The 25678-nt window shown below is 37.2% G+C and overlaps 3 protein-coding genes across 5 annotated transcripts; 1 reads left to right on the top strand and 2 right to left on the bottom strand.

Moving 5' to 3' along the window:
* Window positions 1-902: 902 nt before the first annotated feature.
* On the bottom strand, window positions 903-11207 carry slc6a7 (solute carrier family 6 member 7). Its single transcript, XM_057359635.1, is given in 15 exon segments — window positions 903-1653; window positions 1745-1918; window positions 2089-2207; window positions 2835-2934; window positions 3159-3296; window positions 4007-4119; window positions 4271-4395; window positions 4470-4573; window positions 5455-5589; window positions 5976-6114; window positions 6362-6405; window positions 6482-6630; window positions 6757-6888; window positions 9671-9869; window positions 10815-11207. Coding segments are annotated over 15 exon segments (1908 nt in total). The 5' UTR covers window positions 10884-11207; the 3' UTR covers window positions 903-1485.
* Window positions 11208-11711: 504 nt separating this feature from the next.
* Window positions 11712-15316, bottom strand: LOC130570527 (uncharacterized). Of its 2 annotated transcripts, none has more exons than XM_057360863.1 (6): window positions 14868-15316; window positions 13627-14138; window positions 13468-13521; window positions 12735-12847; window positions 12386-12440; window positions 11712-12104 (listed from the first exon to the last, which is right to left on the bottom strand). In XM_057360863.1, exons 1-4 carry the CDS (start codon window positions 14914-14916, stop codon window positions 12839-12841), a joined length of 624 nt encoding a protein of 207 aa, XP_057216846.1. In that variant the 5' UTR covers window positions 14917-15316; the 3' UTR covers window positions 11712-12104; window positions 12386-12440; window positions 12735-12838. The 2 variants fall into 2 exon arrangements, with proteins under 2 accessions (XP_057216846.1, XP_057216847.1); XM_057360864.1 differs by having other exon boundaries at window positions 13627-14133; window positions 14868-14915.
* A 1526-nt stretch (window positions 15317-16842) lies between these two features.
* rrm1 (ribonucleotide reductase M1 polypeptide) lies at window positions 16843-24681 on the top strand. 2 transcript variants are annotated; one of them, XM_057360847.1, is made up of 19 exons: window positions 16843-17214; window positions 19305-19393; window positions 19792-19969; window positions 20071-20171; window positions 20271-20330; window positions 20505-20544; window positions 20762-20924; window positions 21037-21178; window positions 21279-21362; window positions 21470-21631; window positions 21724-21803; window positions 21886-22087; window positions 22171-22320; window positions 22407-22628; window positions 22713-22789; window positions 22938-23073; window positions 23153-23248; window positions 23907-24095; window positions 24191-24681. In XM_057360847.1, the coding sequence occupies exons 2-19, from the start codon at window positions 19325-19327 to the stop codon at window positions 24380-24382; spliced, it is 2343 nt and encodes a 780-aa protein (XP_057216830.1). In that variant the 5' UTR covers window positions 16843-17214; window positions 19305-19324; the 3' UTR covers window positions 24383-24681. The 2 variants fall into 2 exon arrangements, with proteins under 2 accessions (XP_057216830.1, XP_057216829.1); XM_057360846.1 differs by lacking the exon at window positions 16843-17214 and adding an exon at window positions 18479-18715.
* The last annotated feature ends 997 nt before the right edge of the window (window positions 24682-25678 follow it).

Genomic DNA, 25678 nt, shown 5'->3' on the forward strand with positions numbered 1-25678 from the left:
GGGGGCTGAATATATCTTTTTACTTTGTACCATAATTACATTATTTTTAGGCTTTAAAATGTTTTGAAGTCATTAGCTGGTGCCTTTTACTTTGAAATTATTGCCAATGTTCTCTGTGTACGTGTTCACATACCCATCTGTCTTTTAATGGTCAGCATGTAACTACGTGCGTTTACACAAATGGCGGGGGGTGTTTTACAAAATAAAACGTTGAATGCTCACATACACTAAGTTTTGAGTACTTTTTTGACACTAGAAGATCGAAGACTACGTTTGTTTAAAACTCAAATTTAGCTTTTGAATGAATATTTCGCCACAAAAATTGTGTGATTTGTGAAATTTCTAAGCATTTGACTTTGTCTTTCATGAAACACTTCAGATGAATTATTTAAGGATATAAAAGATGACAATAAAAATGACTGAGGAACGCGTCTGGCTCTCAGCACTTAAAGTCGTGCCATTTTTACAACCTTCACAGGAACTAGCAAAGCCATCGTTGATAACAAACTCTACACAGCACACGTATTCAGAAATAACATCGTATATATCTCGGACATATCTTCATTTGTTTATCCAGAAGAATCCGAACACCATAAAAGCTAGATTTTTTTCTTCATATCTTGCATACTTCATAGATCCTGAAGGTTTGCAGTGAAACGCTGAAAGGCAACCCACCAGGTAGAGAGAAATGAGTCTAAAATAAAGATCAACTTGTGTTAACAACAAAGCCTCAACAAGGGGAGGTTTACCACTGTCACCATGGCGCTCAGAGCAAACATTTCCTTTCCTAGAGAAGTATGCTTCATTCATGCTGTAAATTGCCTTGGAAGAACATTAAAATATGTAGACGCTGTGTTGACCGTGCCCTTGGTAAACACAGCCGATTACCATCAAACAACTGAGAAGAACAAATTATAAGTTGTGCCACAAAGACATCTCATTTTATTTGCTTAATGTGTGGCGTTCTCCAAATGTGTTATCATTTCTATACTCACGTATATAACATTTTAAATTATTTAACAGGGGTCTCTGTGCCTCTTTCTAATACATTTTTACAAAATAAAATAGCGATTACTAATAAAAAAGCACAGTCTTCCTATACAGCGTCATATCTGCTCCACCTTATGTGGCCCTTGTCCACATTGTTATGAAGTTTAAAATAAGCCCTACGCTCTATTCTGAGAAAGTCCATAAAAATATTAGATAAAGGTCAGAAAACGGATATATTGGGTACAGATTCAAAGAATCCAAATGTCTGCTGTCTTTTGCATTTTAGTCTTTGGCCTTGGGACCAGAATACAATGAGGTCACATCAGCATAAATAAATGTCATTGTAATGTGTCCTACAGGACACTACGATTGTCTTCTGAAACTCTGCAGTGGTGATTATGCAAAAATGCAGTTTTCCCCATAGGAAGTCCTCAGCTCAGCAGCGTTTGTGCTTTTGAGAGAGTGCAGTTCCGCTTTCCAACACTAGGGGCGGTGTTACGCCTCACTTATGGCCTCCCAGTTCATTGCTGTGAAGTCTGCTTCAGCCAGGTTAATCGTGTGGGGCCCTTCTACCCTCTCAGGTTCCACAGGGTGATCCTGAGCGGCCGCGTTTAAGTTGTTTACGCGCCAAGAGTTGAGTGGACGGATGGATTTTTTAAAACGCTGTGTGTGCAAATATAAGAAAAAGACCATGTCAATCATAAAGGCTCAGGCGTACTTTATGTTTATGAATAACCTGTTTAATGTGACTTACATCTTTCAGAGTGCCAGACTCCTTACTGACCGCCACTATAGCCCAGATGAGAATCTGTAGACAGCAGAAGGCACCCATGCACACGCCCAGAGCTTTGCCCCAGGTTGGAAACACATAGGAACCGTAGCGTAGAGAAGTGCGGTACATCTCAATAAAGATGTACGTCAAGATGAACTGCACAGAGAATAGCATTTTAAATATAAAAGCATCGGCCAAATGACAAATACATAAAGCGCATAGCATCCACAAAAGAAGTCTCAATCAGCTGACAATTCTTAGGTATAATCTGATTATATACATTAAAATGTTACGGTACACATACAAACCAATACCAGGACACCCACCGTTAACAGGAAAGGAGTAAATACCACCCAGCAGGCTTTGAAGTACACCAGTAGTTTTGTGCACCAGGGTGGACACTGACAGATCATGTCCACAATGTCCTGACAGAACTGGTTCACGCCTGCAATCAAACAATTACATGCAAATCACAGATGTTACGTGACTATGTGTATCAAACATACAGTACTAGATAATCGATCAAACAGGTGTGAGGAAATGTGAGGGATTGTGAGTAAAGTAGGCTACACAACATAACTACACACACTTTATCCTTGGAGTAGGGCTGTAAGACATAACATTATCGAAATATCGCAAACATTCATAACGTAATGGTTTGCAATACCTGAACGATTTTAATACCTCAAAAATATATGTATAGTCAAAGTTTTCGGTCGAAGCGGAGTTTAGCAAGTTCACATTATTTAGCAAGTTATCACGTACAGCATTTTCTTTGTAGCCAAACTTTTGAATTGTGGGCCAAAATCCACCTTATGCCAAAATGTAAAGCAGCCAACTAAGGTTTGGTGAATTTTACATGCCGTTTATATCCAGGAAAATCACAAGTCTTGTGTGCAGTATGCATCACATGGAAACACGGGGATTATCCCTGGAGCAACCGGGTCACTATGGTGACCGTGGTTCATGGATTACCCTTAAATGGTGTGAACCTATTTGTTTACCGGCACAAATCTACACTATGAAAAACTATGACACTACAAACGCCATAAGAAACTACAAGAAAATGTACCGTAAAAGAACGAGATGCCAATGCACATGAAGAGAGTTATAATGATGAGGCCAAAGCTGGTACTGAAGGAGTCAATGAGTGTGAACCAGTATATCCCTCCCTGTGATGGAAAAACACAAATCCAAACACAATGTTTAAAGAAAGCTTATGGCACGATAGCAAACGTATAAAACAGCAATAAGTAATGACACTAAAAAGATGATGAATCGTGAAATATAATTCTACATAGTGGACCTCTAGTCTAAACACAATTATTTATTAAAGAAGCATCTGGTTTTACAGACACAGTGACTCTTATGTGAAGAATCATCTGTTTGTTCTCACATCAGTGATCAGAAGCAAACCCATCAGATAGAAGCTGAAGCAAAGCAGAGCCAGGAACAAGGTCTTGTGTTTGAGATTGGATCTGAGCTGAGGAAACTCATCCAGCACTGCTGTACAGATGCCCTCCATGTTACCAAACTAGAAAATGAGAGATAATATAAATTAAATCTTCTCTATTAAGGCCAATCTAAGTGTGTCTAACATCTATCTCACAAAAATCAAACCCATACATTTACAACAGATTTACAACACAAAGATATTTACATGACTTTATATACTTGTATATTTACTGTACACATGGCAGACATTTCTATAGAAATTAATTCAGAGAATGGATCCCAGGGCCTTGGTGTTACTAGCACCATTTCTCTTTTACCAGTTGTGCAACAGGAACATACCAGACTAAATTGACTTAATATGTACTTAGTGTATATACTTTTCTGTACATATATAATATAAACTTTGAAACACAACATAATTCAGCTTTAGTATTAAATAACCTGCAATGTTTTTGCATGTAGATATGTAACATTATTTGTCATACCAATACAGTTTGTGAAACTGAAACACTGCGCAAGACAGATTGGACATGCAGTGAGGACAGAGGAAGGAAAACCGCGATGTGTTCATGCACATTTACCGAAATAAGTGTTGTGGGGTAAGAGTGTAGCATGCAATTTCTTCCTGACCACATATGTTTCATACAACCACACTTCTAATCTGTCTGTATGCCGAGCATGAAAAATACAACTGAAGAACCAGACAAGCTGATCAACTGGATTTAATCTACGGCAACAACAAAAAATTAGATTAGAGATCTATAAACGTATACAGCACTAGAGTCTTACCAGTGTGTCCACTCCCATCATAAAGAGCATGAGAAAAAACAGAATGGACCAAAACACTGATCCAGGCAGAAGCGCAAGGGCTTCTGGGTAAGCAACAAATGCCAGCCCGGGACCTGGAATGTCACAAATAATAAAGAGTTACTCGGTTTTAAAATGATCATCGTTATTGGAACAGATAGTTTATCATTTCGTGAGGCTGATATACATTGAGGTTTGTGTGACGTCAGAGGGTAAAAGCAGTATTACAAGGTAAACAGGACATACCTGTATCTGCTACCTCACCAACAGGCACACCTTTCCTCCAAGCCATGTGACCCAGAATAGAGAAGATGGCAAAGCCAGCGAAAAAGCTAGTGGCACAGTTCCCTACAGTAATGATCAATGTGTCCCTAAAAAAGACACAAGACTTGGTTTTCCGTTCATGCACTTGTAAATATAATCAAATATAATTAAAAAGTCTAACCTAATGACATTATTGTCAAATTTATTGTAAGATGCCATTGAGAGGAGCCCACCAACCCCGATACCCAGGGAATAAAATATCTGTGACGCAGCATCGTTCCAGACCTACAATGACAGAAAATGACAAAAAACGGAAACTTGTTTTATTATACAAATAGCATTATATACAGCCGCAGAAAAAAATTAAGAGACCATTCAAAGTTTTCATTTAATCAGCATTTCTAGATGTATTGTGGTCATTCCACTGTCTGTTGAATTTCAGCAAAATCAAACCTCAGGAGTGACAAAGTCATCCAACAGCAATGTAAAACAGTAGTTCTCAAACTGGGGGGCCCCGAGATGGATCCAGGGGGGCCACAGATTTTGTGGCATTTTATGAAATATAGAAATTGATCATAGATTTTATGCAATCAAACATCAGAAAAATAAGACCACCAGACAAAAGAATTGATGTTTCAGCATTGTATAACCGAATATGTTTTTGTTTAAATAAAAATGTTAAATTTAAGATTATAAGTCTTTATTTGGGGGGCCGCAAAGCGATGCACTCTACACAAAGGGGGCCTTACAACGAAAAAGTTTGAGAACCACTGATGTAAATGACAGCATGACACATAAAAACTGTGATGTTATCACTTTTTTTTTACTTTTCCTAAATGCATGTACAAAATTACTGTTGTATTGCTTAAAAATGAATATGAACTTCATTTCTTTGACGTGTTTGAGGTCTGAAAAAATACAGAGCATATTTTCTGTTATTTTCTCCAGTTTTCATTTTCTGCAAATAAATACAAATAGAAACAATATTTTTATTTGAGATTTAGGAGAAACATTGTTAGTCGTTCACAGAATGAAACGAAAATGATCATTTGACCTAAACACACACCTAAAAATAGTAAATTCAGAAAAACTGAAAATAATTTTGAAATGGTCTCTTAATCTTTTCCGCTGCTGTATATATGATAGTATTGCTCAGGTAAAGGTACCTGTGCGTTTGCCAAATGGACCCAGTTTGGAGTGAGGTAGAATGCCACGCCATTTAAAGAGCCCTCCAGTGTGGCACCTCTGATGATGAGGACCACAAGCACAAAATACGGGAAGGTGGCCGTTACATACACCACCTGACATCACAGGAGAGAGAGAGAGAGCGGGTGAGTCTGGCATAGTTATAGTATTTAGTCATGTTATGCTAAGTTTGTTAGCAGTTTTTGATTCTTTGATTCTTGCTTCATGAACATACATACCATGAGACTTTTATTTTTAATACTAAATCCTACAATATACTTACATACCACAAACCTTAAGGTATAATGAATGCTAGTATTGAGTATTTAAGCAGAGGACTCAACTTGTACTCCGAGATGACCTTGTAAATCATCACTCTCTTATACTGTATATTAATATATCCACACCCACATTCCTGTCGGGAATGAAGCCAGCTGGATACACTCTGAATGAAGCTCTCATCCCATTATGACTTTTTAGGTGTGGTTGGGTGATGTCTTACCTTGCCTGAGCTGCGAATGCCCTTCAACATGCAGAGAAAAATAACAACCCAGGCAGCCAGCAAGCAGAGAGCCAGTGGCCAACGCACGGGACCGGGGTCGTGCAGACCCTTACTGTTCACCACACCCAGGACCTTCACGCTGAAACATACAGAGGGTTTGGATTTCAACCACCGGTATTTTTCGAATGTCCTAATTACATATTAACAGATATAGAAAGCTACAGAACATCACATAGCCACAGAACATATGCTTGTCTCTGACAGATGCATGTTTGACATACGCTATCTAATCTCTACCTCTGGTATCAGATTCAGCTAACAGAGCTAACAGAGTATTACAGCTTCAAATATTTATAATATCCCACATAATATCTGAGATTTCTTACTTCCAGAAGACCTCACTGGGACTTTGAGTGGAATTTGTGTCATTCTGTAACAGAAAAGAAGGAAGTCATGCAGACAGCAAAACAGAAAGATAGATAGACAGACAGACAGATAATACTCACTCCGCAAAGAGCAACATTATGAAGAGCGTCACATGACCAGGGTAAAGGACTCTGGAAAGAACTGCCCAGGTAATAGAATGTCCAAGCAATAATGACATTATAATACAGACACACAAGAGTGGACACACACAGCATCCCTATGCCAATCCCTGCAATGAAAAATGGAAAACAAATCATCACTTCTATCTCTCAAGCAATCATTTGTTTATGGTTATATTATATGGATCATGATTATATAAAGGCACTAAATTGATGATTTATATGTGTAGTGGTACCTTTGAGGAGCGGACATCACTTCCAGACCATGATAGGACCCGCAGCTCCGTACTGGCCCAGACTGAGCTCCATGAGGAAGAGCGGCATTCCCGTGAAGAACAGCATGATGAAGTAAGGAATGAGGAACACACCTGGAGCCAAACACGGAACATCAGAACACCAATCATTGTTTTTTTCATATATTTAGGTGTTTCACCAATTAACAATAATAGCACTGACATGACAGGAAATGATGAGAGCTAGATTCAAACAAGCACCACATCTGAACATGTCAAGGCATGTGCGCTTACCGCTAGGCAGCTGCTTTAAAAATCATGCCACGGTTCAAGAATTTTACGTTCAGTACACAATTCACTTGCACTGTATGCCCATCTAATTTTTCTGTAGATACATGTACATTACATAGGTAAAACAGGCTTCTTATTGTGTTAAGGGTGACATACACAGGACACTTCAAATGGACGTCTCGCAACAATTAAAATTGACGTATTTATCGGTATGCATTTTTTAACAGTATGTTCTGTTTAAAGGTGTGTTAAGCACATAAATTAAATAGATCTTAAAAGATAAATTAACATTCAGAAAGTAAACAAAATGCTCCTCAGACACTGGTGTGCAATGACGTTTAACGACCACTTAAGGCTGAATACACTACAAGACTTTTGCTCAGATTTTGCTCAGATTTTGCCCAGATTTTCAATCTGGATTTGTTGCAGAAAGTCTGCGCTAGTCTACAGATTTGATCGCGTAGTGTGTGATGCCATGTTTTTCTCTGTTAACTTTCAAGAAGTCTGCAAGTGTGTAATGCCTAGTTTTTTTTTATCTGTTCAGATTTTATTTTGTCTGAAATATTAATCTCTGATACAGTATGCTTAAGTGAATGGTTTTTAAAAACATTTTCAGGAAAAATAAGTTTGGTCATTTTTTTAACTAAAGAAGATAAAATTATAGAACAAAAATATGAGCTGATTACTTACCAAAGGAAATGCAAAAACTTTGTTTCTAAACACTTTAAATAATTAAATGTATAACAAAATGTTAATGGTATATATGTGAAAGTATGTGTGTACACCACTTTCTTAATGTTTGAATAACTTCAATATATATTATTTAGTTATTTGTATTTTTAAATTGGCATGTCGAAAAATGTTTTTTAACCCACAATTCTATAAACCATTTAAAACAATCTAAATATATAAATATTTTACTTTTAAACCTTAAGGCCATTAATTCTAGACATTTTATAGGATTATAGGAGCAGCACAACACTAAGCCAAGGTGTGCGTACATGCAAGACCGTTGTGTATGTGGTAGAAAGGGGCAATTTCGGTGTCCGCTTTCAGATGCCAATGCCTCTCATTGTGTTTCTTTGGTTTCAAGTCTGTTTTTTAGCTAAATGGACTTTCACATAGTTTAGACAGAGTTTGGAGCTGTGTACCATTTGATAAACACATAACACTGTCATAGTTAAATGAGACATGTTGGCTTCTTCCTCATAACTATCATTTACAAACGAACTACTATAACAGTTAGAATAAAAGGTACCTGTAATCTCAGCTGGGGGAAAATCCCAGAGCATTTTAACATCACCCTCCAGCAATCCTGTACAGGTGCTTTTATTTGGGTTACCAGCCATCTTTACATTGCAAATTTCTTGCTTTGCGTTGAGGTGTTCTGGCTTTAGGCAAAGTGACTGTTTTAGAGGTTTTAAAGATAAAAAGCCCTTCCTAATACATAAAGAGCTTAATGGGTGGAAAAATTGATTTCTTTTTTCAAATGTCTCGGTTCACCCAGGATAACCCGGGTTCCATGAGGACTGTCCCGTTGTCACTGTAATTCACTAAAATAATGTAAATATGTCCTAGTTTTAGCTATCAAGGTAATTGAAACCATATCAGTTTATTTCTGTCTGCCAGTATTGTTTGTGGATGCAGGATGACAATACAGAGAAGGAGAGCTGCTTCTTTGCAATTTTAGGTTGATTGGCAAAAATAAACAAATTAACTTTACGTTTACATTTTTACATAACGTTTAACATATAAATCCTATTTCTGTTTAAGACATTTTTCTTATTTGAAAAAAAAACATTTATAAATTTTGTTATTCTCATCATTTGTTCAGACAAGAGTTGGTGGGCAAATCTGTTTAATAACAAAAAATTGCATTTTTTATCAAGCTTGCCTGCTGTCTGACAAGTAACCAGCCATAAGGCTTTCGAGTTCCACCTGCACTGTACATCCAAAATTATTTATTTTTGTTTGTATTGTCACTACAATATTTCAAATACTATTAGATTATTAATGATAATCTTAAATCTATAATTTACTTTATTACTAAGTTTATTTATTTTTATTCAGCCTTGTTGTGCAAGCACTGTCGAGCTTGTGCAGAGGCAGCAGCTTTTGCCAGAGGGGAACTGGAATCCCCTGGTTGGGCCTGGGTTCTCCTGAGGTTTTTTTCTCCATTGGAGTTTTGGGTTCCTCGCCACCGTTTGCATACTGTTTTGCACTATTTGCCTGGCCGGGGGGCTGTTTTAGAATTTAAAAGTTTTACTTAATTAATATTGCATATAGGAATTTATAGTCTGTTTAATATTTGACCTGTGTTTCTTCCTTTATCTTAAATGTGTGCTATTCACAGTGCGTGTGTGTGTGTCTATGTGTGTGCATGCGTGTCCGTGTGTCTGCGCGTCCGTGTGTGTGTCTATGTCCATGTGTGTTAGTACATGTGCATATTGTGTGTGTGGAGTGTTTTGTATGTGGTTTTGTCTGTCTTCTGTGTTTTCACCTTTTTCTTGTTTTTACAGTTATAACTTTAAATGTTTTGCTTATTGTCAATACGTCTCATTTACAGCTGCTTTGTAACAATGAAAATTGTAAAAAGCGCTATATAAATAAAGTTGACTTGACTCACCTCCTCCATTTCTGTAGCAGAGATAAGGGAACCTCCACACATTTCCCAGGCCAACACAGTAGCCTATACAGGAGAGCAGAAACTCATATTTACCACCCCACTGTTCTCTGGGGGGCTGAGCAGCTGGAGCTGGGGTAGAAGATGAAGGCTGATGTTCAGCTTGTGACTGGGACACGGTCCCGTTCGGATGTGCTGGACTCTGATGATGTCATTTAAAGCATATGATCACATATTGAGTTCATATAACTGATCGTACTGTATAACAGACCCACCAAATAAGGCTGAACTGTGTATTTAAGCAGTATTTTAAGGCTGTTTAATCATTGACAGTACTTCTCTCAAATATATTCATATTAGAAATGGGGAACTAATGGTTAGTTGGTTTGTGTAGCATGTGTATCCCATTGTGATAAAAGGAAGTAACTTGATTAAGAAAGAAACAAGGATGTAAACTAACAATGACATGCCATTAAAAAGGCCCTTGCTTTATTTATTTACTCTTTTAGCAGTGGATTACTGCCATCATGCAACAAAAATCTATATCAATTCTACTGGTCTCCATTACAAATACCATTATAAACTACTTCTGGGCCTTATTCCAATAGCATTAAATGCTTTGAGTTTGAACAAGTGATCTACTTGCTAAAAGTTGCTCAGATGTCTTCTATTTGTCTCATCTGACAGATAACATCCCACCAAAAGACAACACATTACTGGTAAAGACCCACAGAAACCATTACAATTTCTATTAAAACCAATACAATTCCCATTATAACTAATAAATGAGTTTAAGAGTTTCTGTAATGTTTCTATTGTTGTTATTTTATTCAGCAGGGTTTTGCAGAAATACTTTTTTCTATAGTATAAATTACTTCCTCTTAGCCTACATATTTTATCTACTACATATTCTTTGGGATATAAAAAACGAGCGTTAACCCTTCTGAAACGGAGCAGTGGACAGGAATGAGGACATACGGGTTGTGTTACACTATAGCCTACCACGGCAAACCAGCAAGCAAATAGCATTCAAACGACAGTCCTTTAAATAGTTGGAAGTTTAACAAGACTTAAATATCCCGTACAATATAATCAGGTTCAATCTCACATTAAAGATAGATGTCGTATTATTTGTAAGTATTTGTACCTCTGCTGTAGGTGCTGTATTCTCACTAACACCGTTTCCAGGTGCTGCTCTCGCCTCCTCGCGCTGCATCTCCCCAGCGGACACAACGGCGCTTTCTCTCTGATGCTTGTTACATTGTTTACTGGTTTCATCGAAACCTTCGAGTAACTCCTAGAATGTTTAAATATCCAATCTCCTGAAAACCGGTCTTAAACGATGCTAGTATAAAGTGAAGTAAGCGCAGGTGGCCTCCGATGATCCATGTTTTGGGTGGGGGAGGGAAGTCAACAGATGAAGGAGGGCGCCGGTGTCTGTTCCGCAGACAGTGCGGGAGCAGGCGGTCTCACCTTCTTGCAGGTACCTCCTGTAAATAGGAAACAACGCCCCTCTAGGCGAATTGTTGATTGATGAAAATGTTTTATCCATTAGGGTTTTTTTTTTAGAATCAGTTTAGTTCTGCGTCTGTTTCTTGCTCCTTTTGAAGAAGTGTCGTCGTATGCTAAACGAATGTGAAAGTTTTATTATTTGTCTGTATTAGCCTACAGCCTTATATTATTTTGTCTATAAAACATCCTTAATATGACAAATACAAAATGCATAGAAAATATAGTTTAGTATTAGATGTTCAACCATCATGTTGACAAAAAGTTCATTGCTTATTGTAACAGGAAACGACTTTAGCTGCAGAAAACCGCGGAGAGGCGCAAGTGTCTTTGGTACAACAGCAACTCTGTGGAAGATATGCCCAAACTCTAGCTCAGTGTTTTCAGTAGCTTTTGTTAAAGCAGGGGTTGTCAACCATTTTGACTCCAAGGCCCCCCACTGTATTCAACAATATTCAAATGCTCCCCTCCCACTCACAAAAACTCAAAATTTCTAACCAATAAATTCTTTTAGAGCTTGATATTAACTGGAAAGTTTATTCAATATAAAAAAATGACAAATAATAAGAAATACCTTGGTTTTTAGTTGTTTTATAATGTATTTCAATGCTCATTTTAAATTATGAGTCATCCCGAGGCCCCCTTGGAAGACAGTTGGGGCCCCCTTGTGGAGAACAACTAAGTTAAAGGTTTAGTTCACTCACATTTTTTTCATAATTTACTAGGGGTGTAACAGTACGTGTATTTGTACCGAATCGTCACGAGGCAAATTCCACATGGAAGTGAATATTCCTATGCCCTACTCCTTTTGAGGTGGAGATTAGACTTTGGAGAGAGCAGCGCATGTGCATGCCATTATGTAGACTTTTGGAATGCACTTGGCAAAGGGAGCGACGTAATTTCCTCATTATCTTCAGCTGGCATGGTCCTGTGACAACATAAGATGACAAATGTGAAGGACAACAGTATCAACTTATATGATTCAGGTTTTTAATGATAATTTACACCTAAATCTTGTTATTTTATTATGTTCCTGTGGCTGAAGATGCATAAGCGTAAATGCGATCCAATTTCTGAGTAGACATCTAAAAATTCTACTTATTAAAATCCTGTAAATAATAATGTATAGCCCACAGTAATTCTTGTGAGGATGCTTCCGACATTGGAAAGAATGAGATAAAAGTAAACAATAAGAAAATATAATCTTACTCATAATTTCTTCTTTCAGCTTCTCATTGCGCTCTTCGATTTGCCGTGGCAACCTCTGTGCAAGACAGCAGAAAAAATATATACATGTTGAGTGAGACATTACGGTTTCTGTATAAGTTCTTCGAGGTATAGTTATATTTCACCCAAAAATGAAAAGTCTAGTGTAATTTAATCAGTCCAAATTTGTAAAACTTGCCGTCAATAATGTCTTAAATATCACATAAAGCTACCACAGGAAGAGCAAACAGCAAGCCACTTTTACACTTTTTCTTTTACCTTATACTCAAAGTAAAGAGAGATGAGTTATTACACAATTAGACAAATTAGACAAGCGTCAGTGAGAGATTACCTGATGCAAGCGTGCAGCAGCTCGATTTGAGAAGACTATGGAGCAAACTCTTTGCTGTAATGTACAGGACACACTCGTAGAGCGGCTGTATAGGACTCCTCCTTCTACATGTTCTGTAAACATTGAAATATCAGCAACTACCTATACAAACTATTTTTTTAAGTTTATAAAAAAGGTCATTTTTAAAAATTCACCCAAAAATAAAAAAAATTGTCTTTATTTACTCCATCCTCATGGCATTACAAACCCACATGCTCCTAATTTGTAATATAGTGAATCGTTCTAGATAACATATGAGCATAATTGTTCACATTTCTCTAAAATCACAGTAGCATACCTTCCACTAAATATGTCACAGAAATGCAAATCTACTTTGCATTTTCATCTGTCTATACATCATAATGTAGTGTGGATGAATTAAAATGTTCAAAAGCAAACAAAATTATTATGTTAATAGAGTATACCATGATAAAAGTCCCAGCAATTATTATGATACCAAAAATGGATATCACCACATGCTTAGAACAATAGAGACTAAATATCGAAAACAAAGTAGCAAACTAATATAAAACAACACGAGGAGGTCAATTATTGACAGAATTTACATTTCAATTATTTTAAAAGCAGGTGTTTGTTTAATTTTTAATGCTAAAATAGTGACACCACACTTACTTAACCAAGTGTGAATGGACAACAGGAAGGGCGTTTGTCTTTGATTGTGAAACTTTCTTACCTCCACTTTTGTGTTTTCCTTTTCCTTGAGCTCTAAACTCTCCTTTCTTCTGCTCTGTGATTGAAACAAATACATTAACAACAGAAATCAACAATAATAAGCTATGCGCAATGTCCACCAATGGTGGATGTGACATCTAAAAAAGAGGGCAATCCTCACCTCCTTTTCTTCATCCGTCAGGTCTTTCTCCAGTTCCCGCAGGTACTCTTCATCAAACTCGGTCACTTTGTCTGTACTCGCCGCTTCTTTAAATTCTGAATCCGAGTCACCGTCTCTCATCCCATCGTCGTCTGCAAATCTCTCCCATTTTTCCCGATCTTCGTTATTTTGCTCCTTAAGCCCTGAATCTAATGAGTCAAGTGTCTTTTCAGCAGAGGTGGTATTCAAACATGATTGGTTAGTGCTATATGTATTTCCCAGTCTATCTGAGTCATTGCCTTTTTCTATTCCAGCATTTGACTCCAGTCTATCGCTCTGTGCCGTCTCAGTGCACTGTATATTAGTTTGTCCGGCCGGTGATGTATCTTCCTCAGGTAATGTGTCATCACAGTCATAGAAACGGTCTTCTTCCTGATCCGCAGTGCTTTCTCTGGTCTCTGACACTTTTAAAGTGTTTGCCATAGTGGCTGAGAGCGCCTCAGGGTCAGACTGCCTCTTCATCTGGAGCTGTCCTGTCAGATCAACATGGACAGCATTTGAGTGAAGTGACCACAAAACTCTTTGAAACTCAACAAAGCAAAACTGAAATTTAAGAATTATTACACATTCAGCTTCAATAAGATAGAAGGCATATCATGCTTGTTTAATTACAGACTGCAACTCAGGATCGTTTTTACCATATACAGCCATTGCAAATTATTTTATAAATATTTTATGTGTGTGATTATACATATACCAGATATGTAATATAATATATAATATTTTGCCAGACTTTAATGTCTCAACTGGTTTTGCTAACTCACTCTACTGTCATACACACTTAGGCTAAACCCTGAGCTAGTAACACAGTAAATGTAGGCTACTGTTTATTTGTTTGTCTGTGTTAAATAAAAATAAATAAAAACATTGGACAACGAAATATGGTTATTCAATTATTAAAAGGCCGAAATATCAGCCAACACATATTAGTATTAGCACTAATGACAAGGTTGGTTTCATATCACGAGCTCGAGACTACAAAAGTGTAATATAAAAGCCTTCCGCTGCACCAATAATATTTACATGTAATATATATATTTTATACTTCAAACCGAACATTTATTATCAAAACTAAGCAATACTTCTTTCTTAACTTCTAGAAAGTAGCCATAACGTGTCTTCCGGTTTTTCCCAGTAATGTAAAGGAAATTCACATTATTCATCTAGTGCTTTCATTACTAAGTTTAATAAGGACATCTTACCATCATTTTCATTTTGTAAACTTGAACCTGAAACACTTAAGTTACACATTTTTTTTCTGCAGTTGTAGTTTTTCGCAAGACTTTTGGAAGCAGGTTTCTATGCTGATTTTTGATACATTCCATAAGTTAATTGTAATAGATGATCCTATGAAATTTCACCTGCATAAGTCACTTGCCGCAAACACTAAAAACAAGAAAGGTTTAAAAACATATCTTGTAGTAGTAAATAAATACTGGATAGCTTGTGGTAATTTGTATTACAATATTGTTCGATTTTTTTTTTCTTTTCTTTTGTTCTTTTTCCCACTGTATGTTGTACGTCTTGTGTTGTATGTTATTTGAAAGCGAAATTTAAAACAAACCATATCTTCCGGTTTATCGCACACTGAATGACGTTTAGGTGTAGGGAAATCTGGGATATGTAGTTCGTTTGCTGGAGGACTCGCTTGAATTTCGTCATGGATGGGCGTAAGAAATGCATTTTGTGCTCGTGAGTCGTGAATATATATGGTAGAACAGAAGTGTTTAATAAACAGATGTGAAAAAATGTGAAAGTATTTTAATTAATTAATTAAAATAAATCCTTATGTAATCAAATAACTTAAATAGCAAAAGAAATGCTTAATTAAATGTTTTGAGGAGATTCTTGTAAATATCAGCATTTCATCATAAACTGCAGTTAGGAAGGTGAACCTTTAATCTTTTACATTTTCACACAACATTGGAGAAAAACGTGTGATATAACAGTAAGCTCATGCAGAGTTCTATGATATATGTGCATTTAAATATAGAACCACTACTAAAGGTGACATCCTCCGCTTACTGTGTAATATGCAGCATGAATTCCTTGTCTTGCTATGAGATAAATAGACATTTAAAATGGTTAACATTTAAAATTATAAACACACACACGTTGGATTTCCATGTTTTATGTGGACTATAATGACTCTTATTCTGTACAAACTGTATATTCTAGCCTCTTAATCTCACTCTACCCCTAAACCCAACACCAACACAAAACAATCTGAATTTTATACATATACAAATAAACATCATTTAGTTTGATTTATAACCACCTTTAGAGGTTTTGGAGGTCACTTGCAATGTCAACACAAAATGGCTATTCTGGATTACTGTTGTAGTCGGAAGTGAATATGGATCACGAGACCCTTACGAAAATTAACCATGTTTCTTTTGTGTGGTACAAGTGTAGTAACCATGGTTTTTTGGTGCATTGATTACTTAGGGCAAAACCATGGTTTTATTACAGTAACCATCGTTTACTATGTTTTTTTTACAAAAACCATGGTTATTTTGTGATAACCATTGTTTTTGTTGTGGTTTTTCTTCTTTTGATTCTGAAGAACGATTCTTGAGTCGAGGTTTTGAAACCAAAAGTAGTTAGACTTTATTCTCACAAGGTTGAAACAAAGCCGAGTTGGATTGCAATGCAACTGCCCAACTCTGGTTGGGGAAGACCTTTGTAGTGGTCCTCACACATGACCTCAGCATTCCTAGCTGGTGAGGGGGGGTTACCATTATCACTTGAAACAGATATCTGACCTCATCAGTCCTTGCTGGTGAGGTGGCAATGATAACAAGGACTCTGGTACTTACGACTAGAGATGAACTAACAAAGTCCAGACCTCACTATGTAGAGATAAACTTATAATAGTAAAACAATGGGTTCATGATTCCGTTATATTTTGGTCAATAAAATCTTCAACATTTTCTACAGTAGCCATGTCTTTTTGGTTTTAACTGTAGTAAAACCATGGTTTTTCATTTTAACTGTAGTAAAACCATGGTAAATTTTCGTAAGGGGAAAGTCCAGTGCATGTGAAGTCAAGGTCCACAAGATCAAGGTTATAAAAGATCAAGATCGTGTCCGCAAGGACTTTTTAAATTTCTAAAATGACATGAGATTAGAAAGTAAACACATACAAAGACCTTAAAAACACACTTTATTTTCTAAAGTCTGGTCTCACATTTCAAGCTTTTCAACAGAACACTTGTGACACATATGCAAGTGACAATACATGCTCACAATACCTGGACAATTACATATCTAGAATGGATTTTACATATCAAAAACATTTCTGTCCTCCTGTTTCTTTTACAGATGTTTCTATAAGCCCAGACTTTCTCTTATTACACCGCTAAAGGTCCGCATATTCCCCTCCGCGTTTTCCATTTAACACTCCCTCCTCACAGTCTGTGTCCGCTCACTGAAGACGACAGATCGGTTCATCGACAAGTAGATGCAGTAGAGTCTACTAGCTGTTACACTTTCTTTGCTTTTACAAAAAACGTGTTATGTTCTGCAGACAACTCTGAATAAAAACAGGTAATATAGAGTTTATTTTAAATATTTCCCGTTCTGTGACCATAAGCGGTTCTTGTAAATAATATGCAAACGCTGTTAAATCCATCCATCTGCTAACTAATCCACCTTTTTCTTGGCGTCTCCATGGAGGGCGCCATTACAGCGAGTGACTTCCTGTTTGATGCTCCGCACTTCCGTTTTGTATTTGTTGCCATGTTAGAGCACATTTCTGTTAATGGTTAAAAATGAAGTTTCTCGAAAAAAATTGCGGTAAAATGCTGTCACAACAGCCACATAAAGCTCCGAAAACCTTACGAACTAGTGTTACTACATGACACAACAAGAGCGTAAAGTAAATAACATTTAAAGACAGCTCGGTCTTAGCTCTGGCTTCTGCACCTCTCAAAAACATCACAACATGTTGTTTATTTTGTTATTTACTTTATTGTTATTGCATAGTAAATCACTATTAACACATGAAGCATACATCCAGGGCTAAGTGACATTACAATAATTTATTATAATATCACATGAAGTTCAATATTACAGATGGGCTGTATTCAACCATAGCATATGTATTCACATTGGATGACGCAGGAAATACACACTATTTTAAAGTATTGTGTATGTATTTAAGTGTATATTTGGCCAAGTCAGCATTGTAGCTCTATAAATAAAGGCACGTTTAACAACACAGCAGCTGTATCGCTACATGACATACCATACACAATGAAGCATCCAGATGTCTCCAATACTGCGTTAGTTTAAAAAAGATCCTACGCGATGTGAACAGGTTTATTTATATCCGGTGTGGGTATCAAAACCTTCCTGTTAGATTATGACTCCCCTGTTAAGAACACTGGACTCAGCAACCTCCGCTTTAGAAATGTGAACTGTTGATGGTTATGGCAAAGAATTCGTCCAATGTTAACGATGCGTAAAGTGTTATACTTTATAAATGTCTATTTTAGATGAAAGAAGCCCTGAAAATTTGATTAACGACAGACATCTTAAATGTAATCAAATATATAAGTATATATATATTTTTCAGAATATACAAATAGTTCTGCCATTTACCAGCAGGGGCTAACTACTTGTGCTAACCAGCCAGTGGTAATGTCCCGTAGTTCCCAACATTAGCTCGTTAGTTATCTAACATTATTAAAATGAAAAATAAGTACGATTTTTCTAAGTAAAATACTCCTGGATAATAATTTGGTTTTTTTTATGGGTTACTTTACAAACAGCAAAAGTTAGAATGAACCTGTTCCTTTCCGCTCTGCAGCCCCGACGAAGAAGAAGGAGCGCGAACCTATTGGTTGAGATTTTTCTTCCGGTACTTTTTATGGCGGGTTCGAGTCGCGCGCTCTATGTATTTGTTCACAACAACAGTGTGTGGCGGCAGCTGCTGGGTAGTAGAGGAGCACTTTATCCAAAAAACAACACAGGTTTATTTTTAATAGTGTACATTTGTGCTATACTGTCCAGCAGAAGACTTCAACCATGCATGTAATCAAACGAGGTAATGTGGTACTCATTTTTCAACTGTTTCTTGTTTATTAGCAAACTTGTCAGAAATAATGTTTTAGCTGAAATGTTGAGATGCAAATAAAAGTAATAGCTGTTTAACAAATCTGTCTCATCATCACTACAAATGCAGGCTATATTGGTAGTAACATGTATTCGTCTTTGTATAATCTCAGGTGAAGGAGTTCAGTAAATATGTGCATTTATAATTTCAAATGTTGGTTAATGTAGCAGACTTGTTGACTGTATATTGTTTAACTGATTTATTAAAGTACGTAACCCAAAAGCATGTACTCCTAGTAGTTCGTGTTGACTAGCTGCTGTCTTTGTTAACTGATGGTTGGCGCCAAGCGCTGCTTAACTAGGTCATATCCGGTTAAATACAATTATTTATAGCTAATCTTTATATGGTTTCATGTAAACGATTAAATAGGATCCAGTATTTTATACAGTGCTTATGTGGAGCATTTTTATTCACATTTCAAACCTTTATAAGCAATTGCATTCTTGTCTTATTGTAATTCACTTATTATTGTTGGTGACTCATTTTCATGATGATAAATGTTGTTTAATACTCTTTTCAGATGGACGCCAGGAACGTGTCATGTTTGACAAAATCACATCACGCATTCAGAAGCTCTGCTATGGGCTCAACTCTGACTTCGTTGATCCTGTAAGTTGTGAAATTGAAAATGAACCATAAAAACTATAAGAACTTAAATTTGTAATGCTTTGTAATATTAACAGTTGCTTAGGTATTTCTTGACATCCCTGCCGGATCACTGCAACTTCAATGCTTGTTCACATGTAACTTCCCATCCGAGTCTTCCCTGGTGGTGGAACCAAATCCCAACACCCCATTTATTTTCAAGTAGTCCCTCAAGACTTAATACATAAAGTGTTTATACACAACACAATAATGCATATAAACCTCCATTACTGCTGCTCAAAACTTTCAGACTGAGTAGCAGAATGTACCATTATGGTAATTACAGTTATTAGGAGCTTTTCCAGTGAATAACATCTTGTCAGAATGTAAAGACCTGACCCTAGTCTGCATGTTTTTTGCAGACTCAGATCACCATGAAGGTCATTCAGGGCCTTTACAGCGGCGTCACCACAGTAGAGCTGGACACCCTGGCTGCTGAAATCACTGCTACCCTCACCACCAAACACCCAGACTATGCCATTCTGGCTGCGCGCATCGCTGTATCCAACCTGCACAAGGAAACTAAGAAAGTGTTCAGTGGTGAGTTGTAATGCGCCACTTGTTTGTGGTCTAGAGTTCAAGTTTAAGGTGAAAAACATTTATAATAGGTTTATGAGCTTTGTTTATTATTCTAATTGCAGAGGTTATGGAGGATCTGTATCACTATGTGAATCCCTTGAACAACCTCCACTCGCCTATGGTTTCCAAAGAAACCCTTGACATTGTCTTGGCCAACAAGGATGTAAGTATATGATAAGAATATGAGTATATTTTTCACTAATTTAAGTTAAGGTTTGTGGTCAGTATTTCTTTTGTTTATGTAATTCCTGCTTTTTTGTAGCGCCTCAACTCGGCTATCATTTTTGACCGGGATTTCTCCTACAACTTCTTTGGCTTCAAGGTAGTTATGAAATCTGATATGTAAAATACAGGGGAATTTAATAGTTTGAGACTACTTGTCAAAATGCCACTATTTTGTATTATTTTTTATGTAAAATGTAATTTTACCCTAAAAACAGTGTCTGTCTTTCGCGTGTATTTTGTGGTGTTGATTTTGTGTTTTTTTCCCCTTAAGACATTGGAGCGCTCGTATCTGCTTAAGATCAATGGAAAGGGTAAGACAGTTACTCTCAAACGTTGCATGCGAATGCACTTGTGTCGTATGTATATGTAAATGCAGCTATGGTAAAACAGTTATAATTTATGCACAAATGAATTAAAAATAGAGAACAGAAAACAGCATAAAGACCAGACCAAATAATGATGAAAGAACTGTAAATCGGGGGTCAAGTAGAAACGGTTCTTTGACATCTGGATCTTATCTTTTCCCAGTTGCCGAACGCCCTCAGCACATGCTGATGAGAGTTTCTGTAGGGATACATAAGGAGGACATCACAGCAGCCATCGAAACCTACAATCTGTTGTCTGAGAAGTGGTTCACTCATGCCTCTCCTACACTCTTCAATGCGGGCACCAACCGGCCACAGCTCTCAAGGTGAACATACAGTGAACAGACACAAGGGGCAGTATTTCAAAACAGATTAGAAAATTAAACAGCCTTCAGTTCATGGGGTATGATACATGTCGTCTTTTTGTCTAATGTCTAGTTGCTTCCTGCTGGCTATGAAAGATGACAGTATTGAGGGGATCTATGACACATTAAAGCAGTGTGCCCTCATCTCGAAGTCTGCTGGAGGTATTGGGGTGGCAGTAAGCTGCATTAGAGCCACAGGCAGCTACATTGCAGGGGTGAGTTTTCTCCAATAATTTTAGATGAACTAACTGAATTATTACTTGTAAAATAAGGAATATGAATTGTATTTACAACATGTTTGACTTTTGTTATTAGACTAATGGCAACTCAAATGGCCTGGTTCCAATGCTTCGTGTCTACAACAACACAGCCCGCTATGTGGACCAAGGAGGAAATAAGGTACGGTATTTACCGCGTAAATATATCTGATTATGTATTATAATTATAATCTGATGATTTATAACAGAATGGCTTTGAAAATGGACACATATTTCTTCTTCATTCAGAGACCAGGAGCTTTTGCCATGTATCTGGAGCCCTGGCACTTTGATGTCTTTGACTTCCTGGAGCTCAAGAAGAACACTGGGAAAGAGGAACAGAGAGCTAGAGACCTGTTTTACGCCCTGTGGATTCCTGATCTCTTCATGAAGCGAGTGGAAAGCAATGCAGTGAGTATAGTGTGAATCCAGTACACATGAATTATAGCTCTGTATCTTCATATTAGGCCCAAAATCTCATGTGTGAATCACATCCTATGTAGGACTGGTCTCTGATGTGCCCGAGTAACTCTCCTGGGCTGGATGAGTGCTGGGGAGAGGAGTTTGAAAAGCTGTACACAAGGTATGAAAGTAATGTGATGTCATTGTAAAACTGAATTACATTTGTCATGAAATAAATACATTTGTACAATGATGGGTTACAGGTATGAACAGGAGGGCAGAGCAAAGCGTGTGATAAAAGCCCAGCAGCTGTGGCACGCCATCATTGAGTCTCAGACTGAGACTGGTACGCCTTATATGCTTTACAAGGACGCCTGCAACCGTAAGAGCAACCAGCAGAATCTGGGCACCATCAAATGCAGTAATCTATGCACAGAGATCGTAGAGTACACCAGTAAAGATGAGGTAAGAAGAGAGCATTGTGTGTAATGCTGTTGCCAGAAATTGTATTAGTGTAGCATTCAGGAATGACCAAACTCTCGTTGTAGGTGGCTGTTTGTAACCTGGCATCCATCGCTCTTAATATGTACGTCACCTCTGAGCGAACATTTGATTTCAAGAAGTTGGCCTCAGTTACGAAGGTCATCGTGAAGAACCTGAACAAAATCATTGAAATCAACTACTACCCAGTGAAAGAGGTGATTTGTTTGTTTGTTTATGCCGTTTAAACCATCCTGTATTGTTGTAATTGCTCCGTAGGCTAATGATCTTTCTTACATAACAGGCTGAGAACTCCAACAAGCGTCACAGGCCCATTGGTATTGGCGTACAGGGTCTGGCTGATGCCTTCATCCTTATGCGTTTCCCCTTCGAGAGCGCAGAGGCTCAGCTACTAAACAAACAAATCTTTGAGACCATCTATTATGCTGCTCTGGAGTCCAGCTGTGAGCTGGCTGCAGAGTTTGGACCGTATGAGACGTACCCTGGGTCTCCTGTTAGCAAGGGCGTAAGTGAAATTAAGATTTGGGTGAGGAAATTGGATGTTGGTTTAGAATATGCAGCTCTAACTGTTCCTGCTGTGATCTTGTAGATTCTTCAGCATGATATGTGGGATGTGACACCAACAGATGTTTTGGACTGGAAGGCCCTCAAAGAGAAAATCGCCAAGTGAGTAACCGCATAAAAATAGTAAGGTATGAAAAATATGTAAATGACTAAAGGTCATGGAATTTTTTTCAGAAAACGTTTTGGAATATTTATTAAATGAATGACTGGAACTGTAATTTTTTTTTAATCACCTTTACCTTCCCATCAGACACGGAGTCCGCAACAGCCTGCTTCTGGCTCCCATGCCCACTGCCTCCACAGCTCAGATCCTGGGCAACAATGAGTCAATCGAGCCCTACACTAGCAACATCTACACACGCAGAGTTCTGTCTGGAGAGTTTCAGGTGGGCTTAAGAGTACAATGACTTTTATATGTTCACATATGTGTTCATGGCTAACCAACAGGTTTTGTTTGCCTTTTAGATTGTAAACCCACATCTTCTCAAAGATCTCACAGAACGAGGGCTTTGGAACGAAGAAATGAAAAACCAGCTTATAGCTCAGAATGGATCCATCCAGGTTAGTTGAGTGTCCAGTAAGTTGAAACAAAAATCTTGTTCAGGGGTAATAGTTTCTTACTGTGACATCTTGTTAAAAACATTTACATGTTGATTTGGAGGGGAAAAAATCCACCAGGGGCGCTTTTATCTCTTATGGTTATTTTTACACCTGCTTTCATAGATGTGTAACCTTCTACCCTATATTTATTGGCCACCTGAAAAACCTTTTTTGTTCGGCTATTGGCCAGTGTCAGTGACTGAAGGTTGCCCGAGCATTGTTTAAAAAAAAAAATACAGTCAAAACTATTAGACACTCAATGTTTAAAGGAGTAGTTCACCTTCAAAATGAAAATGCTGTCATCATTTACTCACCCTCTTGTCATTTCAAACCTGTATGACTTTCTTTTTTTATTGCAGAACACTAAAGATATTTTGAAGAATGTTGTTAACAGTCCCCCGTTCACTTGCATTGGTCACAATAGAAGTGAATGGGAGGCTGTGCTGTTCTGTTACCAACATCAAAATATCTTCTTTTGTGTTCTGCAGAAAAAAGAAAGCCATACAGGTTTGAAATGACAATGATGACAGAATTTGAAGGTGAACTACTCCTTTAAATTCTTTTATCTATTGTTTTTTCCTTGCGTTTTGTGATCATTTTAATGTCTCCCGTTTTGAAGACTATTCCTACGATACCCGATGATCTGAAGGAGCTGTACAAGACAGTGTGGGAGATCTCACAAAAGGTCATCTTAAAGATGGCTGCAGACCGAGGTGCCTTTATTGACCAAAGCCAGTCCCTCAATATTCACATTGCTGAACCCAACTATGGCAAGCTGACCAGTATGCACTTCTATGGCTGGAAACAGGTAAGCTAAATACTTAAACCAGAATTTAGAAGGTTGGAGTTAATAGAGCTGAATAGTACCGTATGTTTGCTGTTGTGACTAACGCGTCTCTGCAGGGTCTTAAAACGGGAATGTATTACTTGAGGACTAAGCCAGCCGCTAACCCCATCCAGTTCACTCTGAATAAAGAGAAATTAAAGGAGACGCCGAAAAACACAAACGACGAGGAGGAAACAAAAGAACGCAACATAGCTGCTATGGTGTGCTCTCTGGAGAACCGCGATGAGTGCCTGATGTGCGGCTCCTAAACCAAACTGATTTGTCAGTGAGGTTATTAGGAGGATTATTATTTACGTATTGTACAGTATTGAGCTTTTTTACCTGACATGGATAAAATTATAGTAATATTCAATAATGATATGAATGTAGTTTCCACGTCAGTATAACATGACAATTCTGCTTGATCTTTGAAAACAGTTTTGTCGATTATGCACTTGTAATTTATAGTGCTGTAAACAAATAGCAAATGCTTTATGGAAGGTTACAGGAGACTTTGTAAACATGTTTACAATAAAGTACTGAAAAAGTCATCTTTGAGTTATTTTATTAGATGTTATTAATATTTTCATTGTGTGTTCAGGTAAACGCATTAGGTTACACTATGGCTCAAAAGTTTAGTATCACTTACTTATTCTTTCTCAACATTTTAGAATAATAGTAAACCCATCAAAACCATGAAATAACAACTGTAACTGGGAATTATGTTATGACTAAAAGCGTCTGAAAAAAGTGAACTCAAAGTTGTCACCCTTTGCTTAGAATTTGCAAAATTGTACACGTGGCATTTTGTCATCCAGCTTCTTGAAATCTCACCCTGGGAAGCTTTGTAAACGGTATTAATGTAATTTCTATCGATGCTGGACTCTTATTGGCTGCATTTTATTCATCATTTGGTCCAAGTAATCCATTTCAAAAATATTTTTTAATTATTTTTCTAATGAAAAAAAATATGTTGCTACAATTATATTATTGTCTACAAAAGTAATTTCAAACATTGAAACACATTCACATTAAAATGGGAATGGGAAACATTTTTGTCAAGTGATTCTAAACTTTTGATGTATTGTATATTACTTCCTTCAAAGTCCTGCATTTCATGTGTCCTGTATTTTCATAGTTTTTTTGCCAGGATTGGTAAATTCATAGTAATAGTAACATATTTATATTATTTAAATGTTTTAAAATGTTAAATATTATTTAAATGGTATATGTAAAGGGCAGTTTTTGCTTACACTTGTTTAAACCTGTGTATAATGAAAGCTCTTTTAATATAAGCACATATTGTATTTTTTCATTTTGGAAGCTATACACATACGGTATAAGGACTCGGGAGGACATGATGCTGCGAGTGACAGATTTATTAATTGTCACGGAGGCCTCAGGGAGCAGCCGCTGTGACACAAACAGCAGGTGTTGAACAAGCTGTAACCTGCACACATGCTCTCTGGGGTCTATTATTCTAGTCACATGGATTCTGTAGCCATATCAGCATTTACGTCTAATGTAGTTTTGATAATTGTTTTCCGAGTTATGGAACAAATCAA

Source organism: Triplophysa rosa, linkage group LG19 (genome assembly GCF_024868665.1).
Source record: "Triplophysa rosa linkage group LG19, Trosa_1v2, whole genome shotgun sequence".
NCBI lineage: Eukaryota > Metazoa > Chordata > Actinopteri > Cypriniformes > Nemacheilidae > Triplophysa > Triplophysa rosa.

Coding starts and splice junctions, on each gene's coding strand:
- LOC130570527 (XM_057360863.1), bottom strand. CDS start 14,916: ATGTGTAACTTAAGTGTTTCAGGTTCAAGTTTACAAAATGAAAATGAT. Junction 14,139..14,867: donor TTTACAAAATGAAAATGATG/GTAAGATGTCCT, acceptor TTGATCTGACAG/GACAGCTCCAGATGAAGAGG. Junction 13,522..13,626: donor TGACGGATGAAGAAAAGGAG/GTGAGGATTGCC, acceptor TTTCAATCACAG/AGCAGAAGAAAGGAGAGTTT.
- rrm1 (XM_057360846.1), top strand. Junction 20,172..20,270: donor TTGTCTTGGCCAACAAGGAT/GTAAGTATATGA, acceptor GCTTTTTTGTAG/CGCCTCAACTCGGCTATCAT. Junction 22,321..22,406: donor ACTACTACCCAGTGAAAGAG/GTGATTTGTTTG, acceptor CTTACATAACAG/GCTGAGAACTCCAACAAGCG.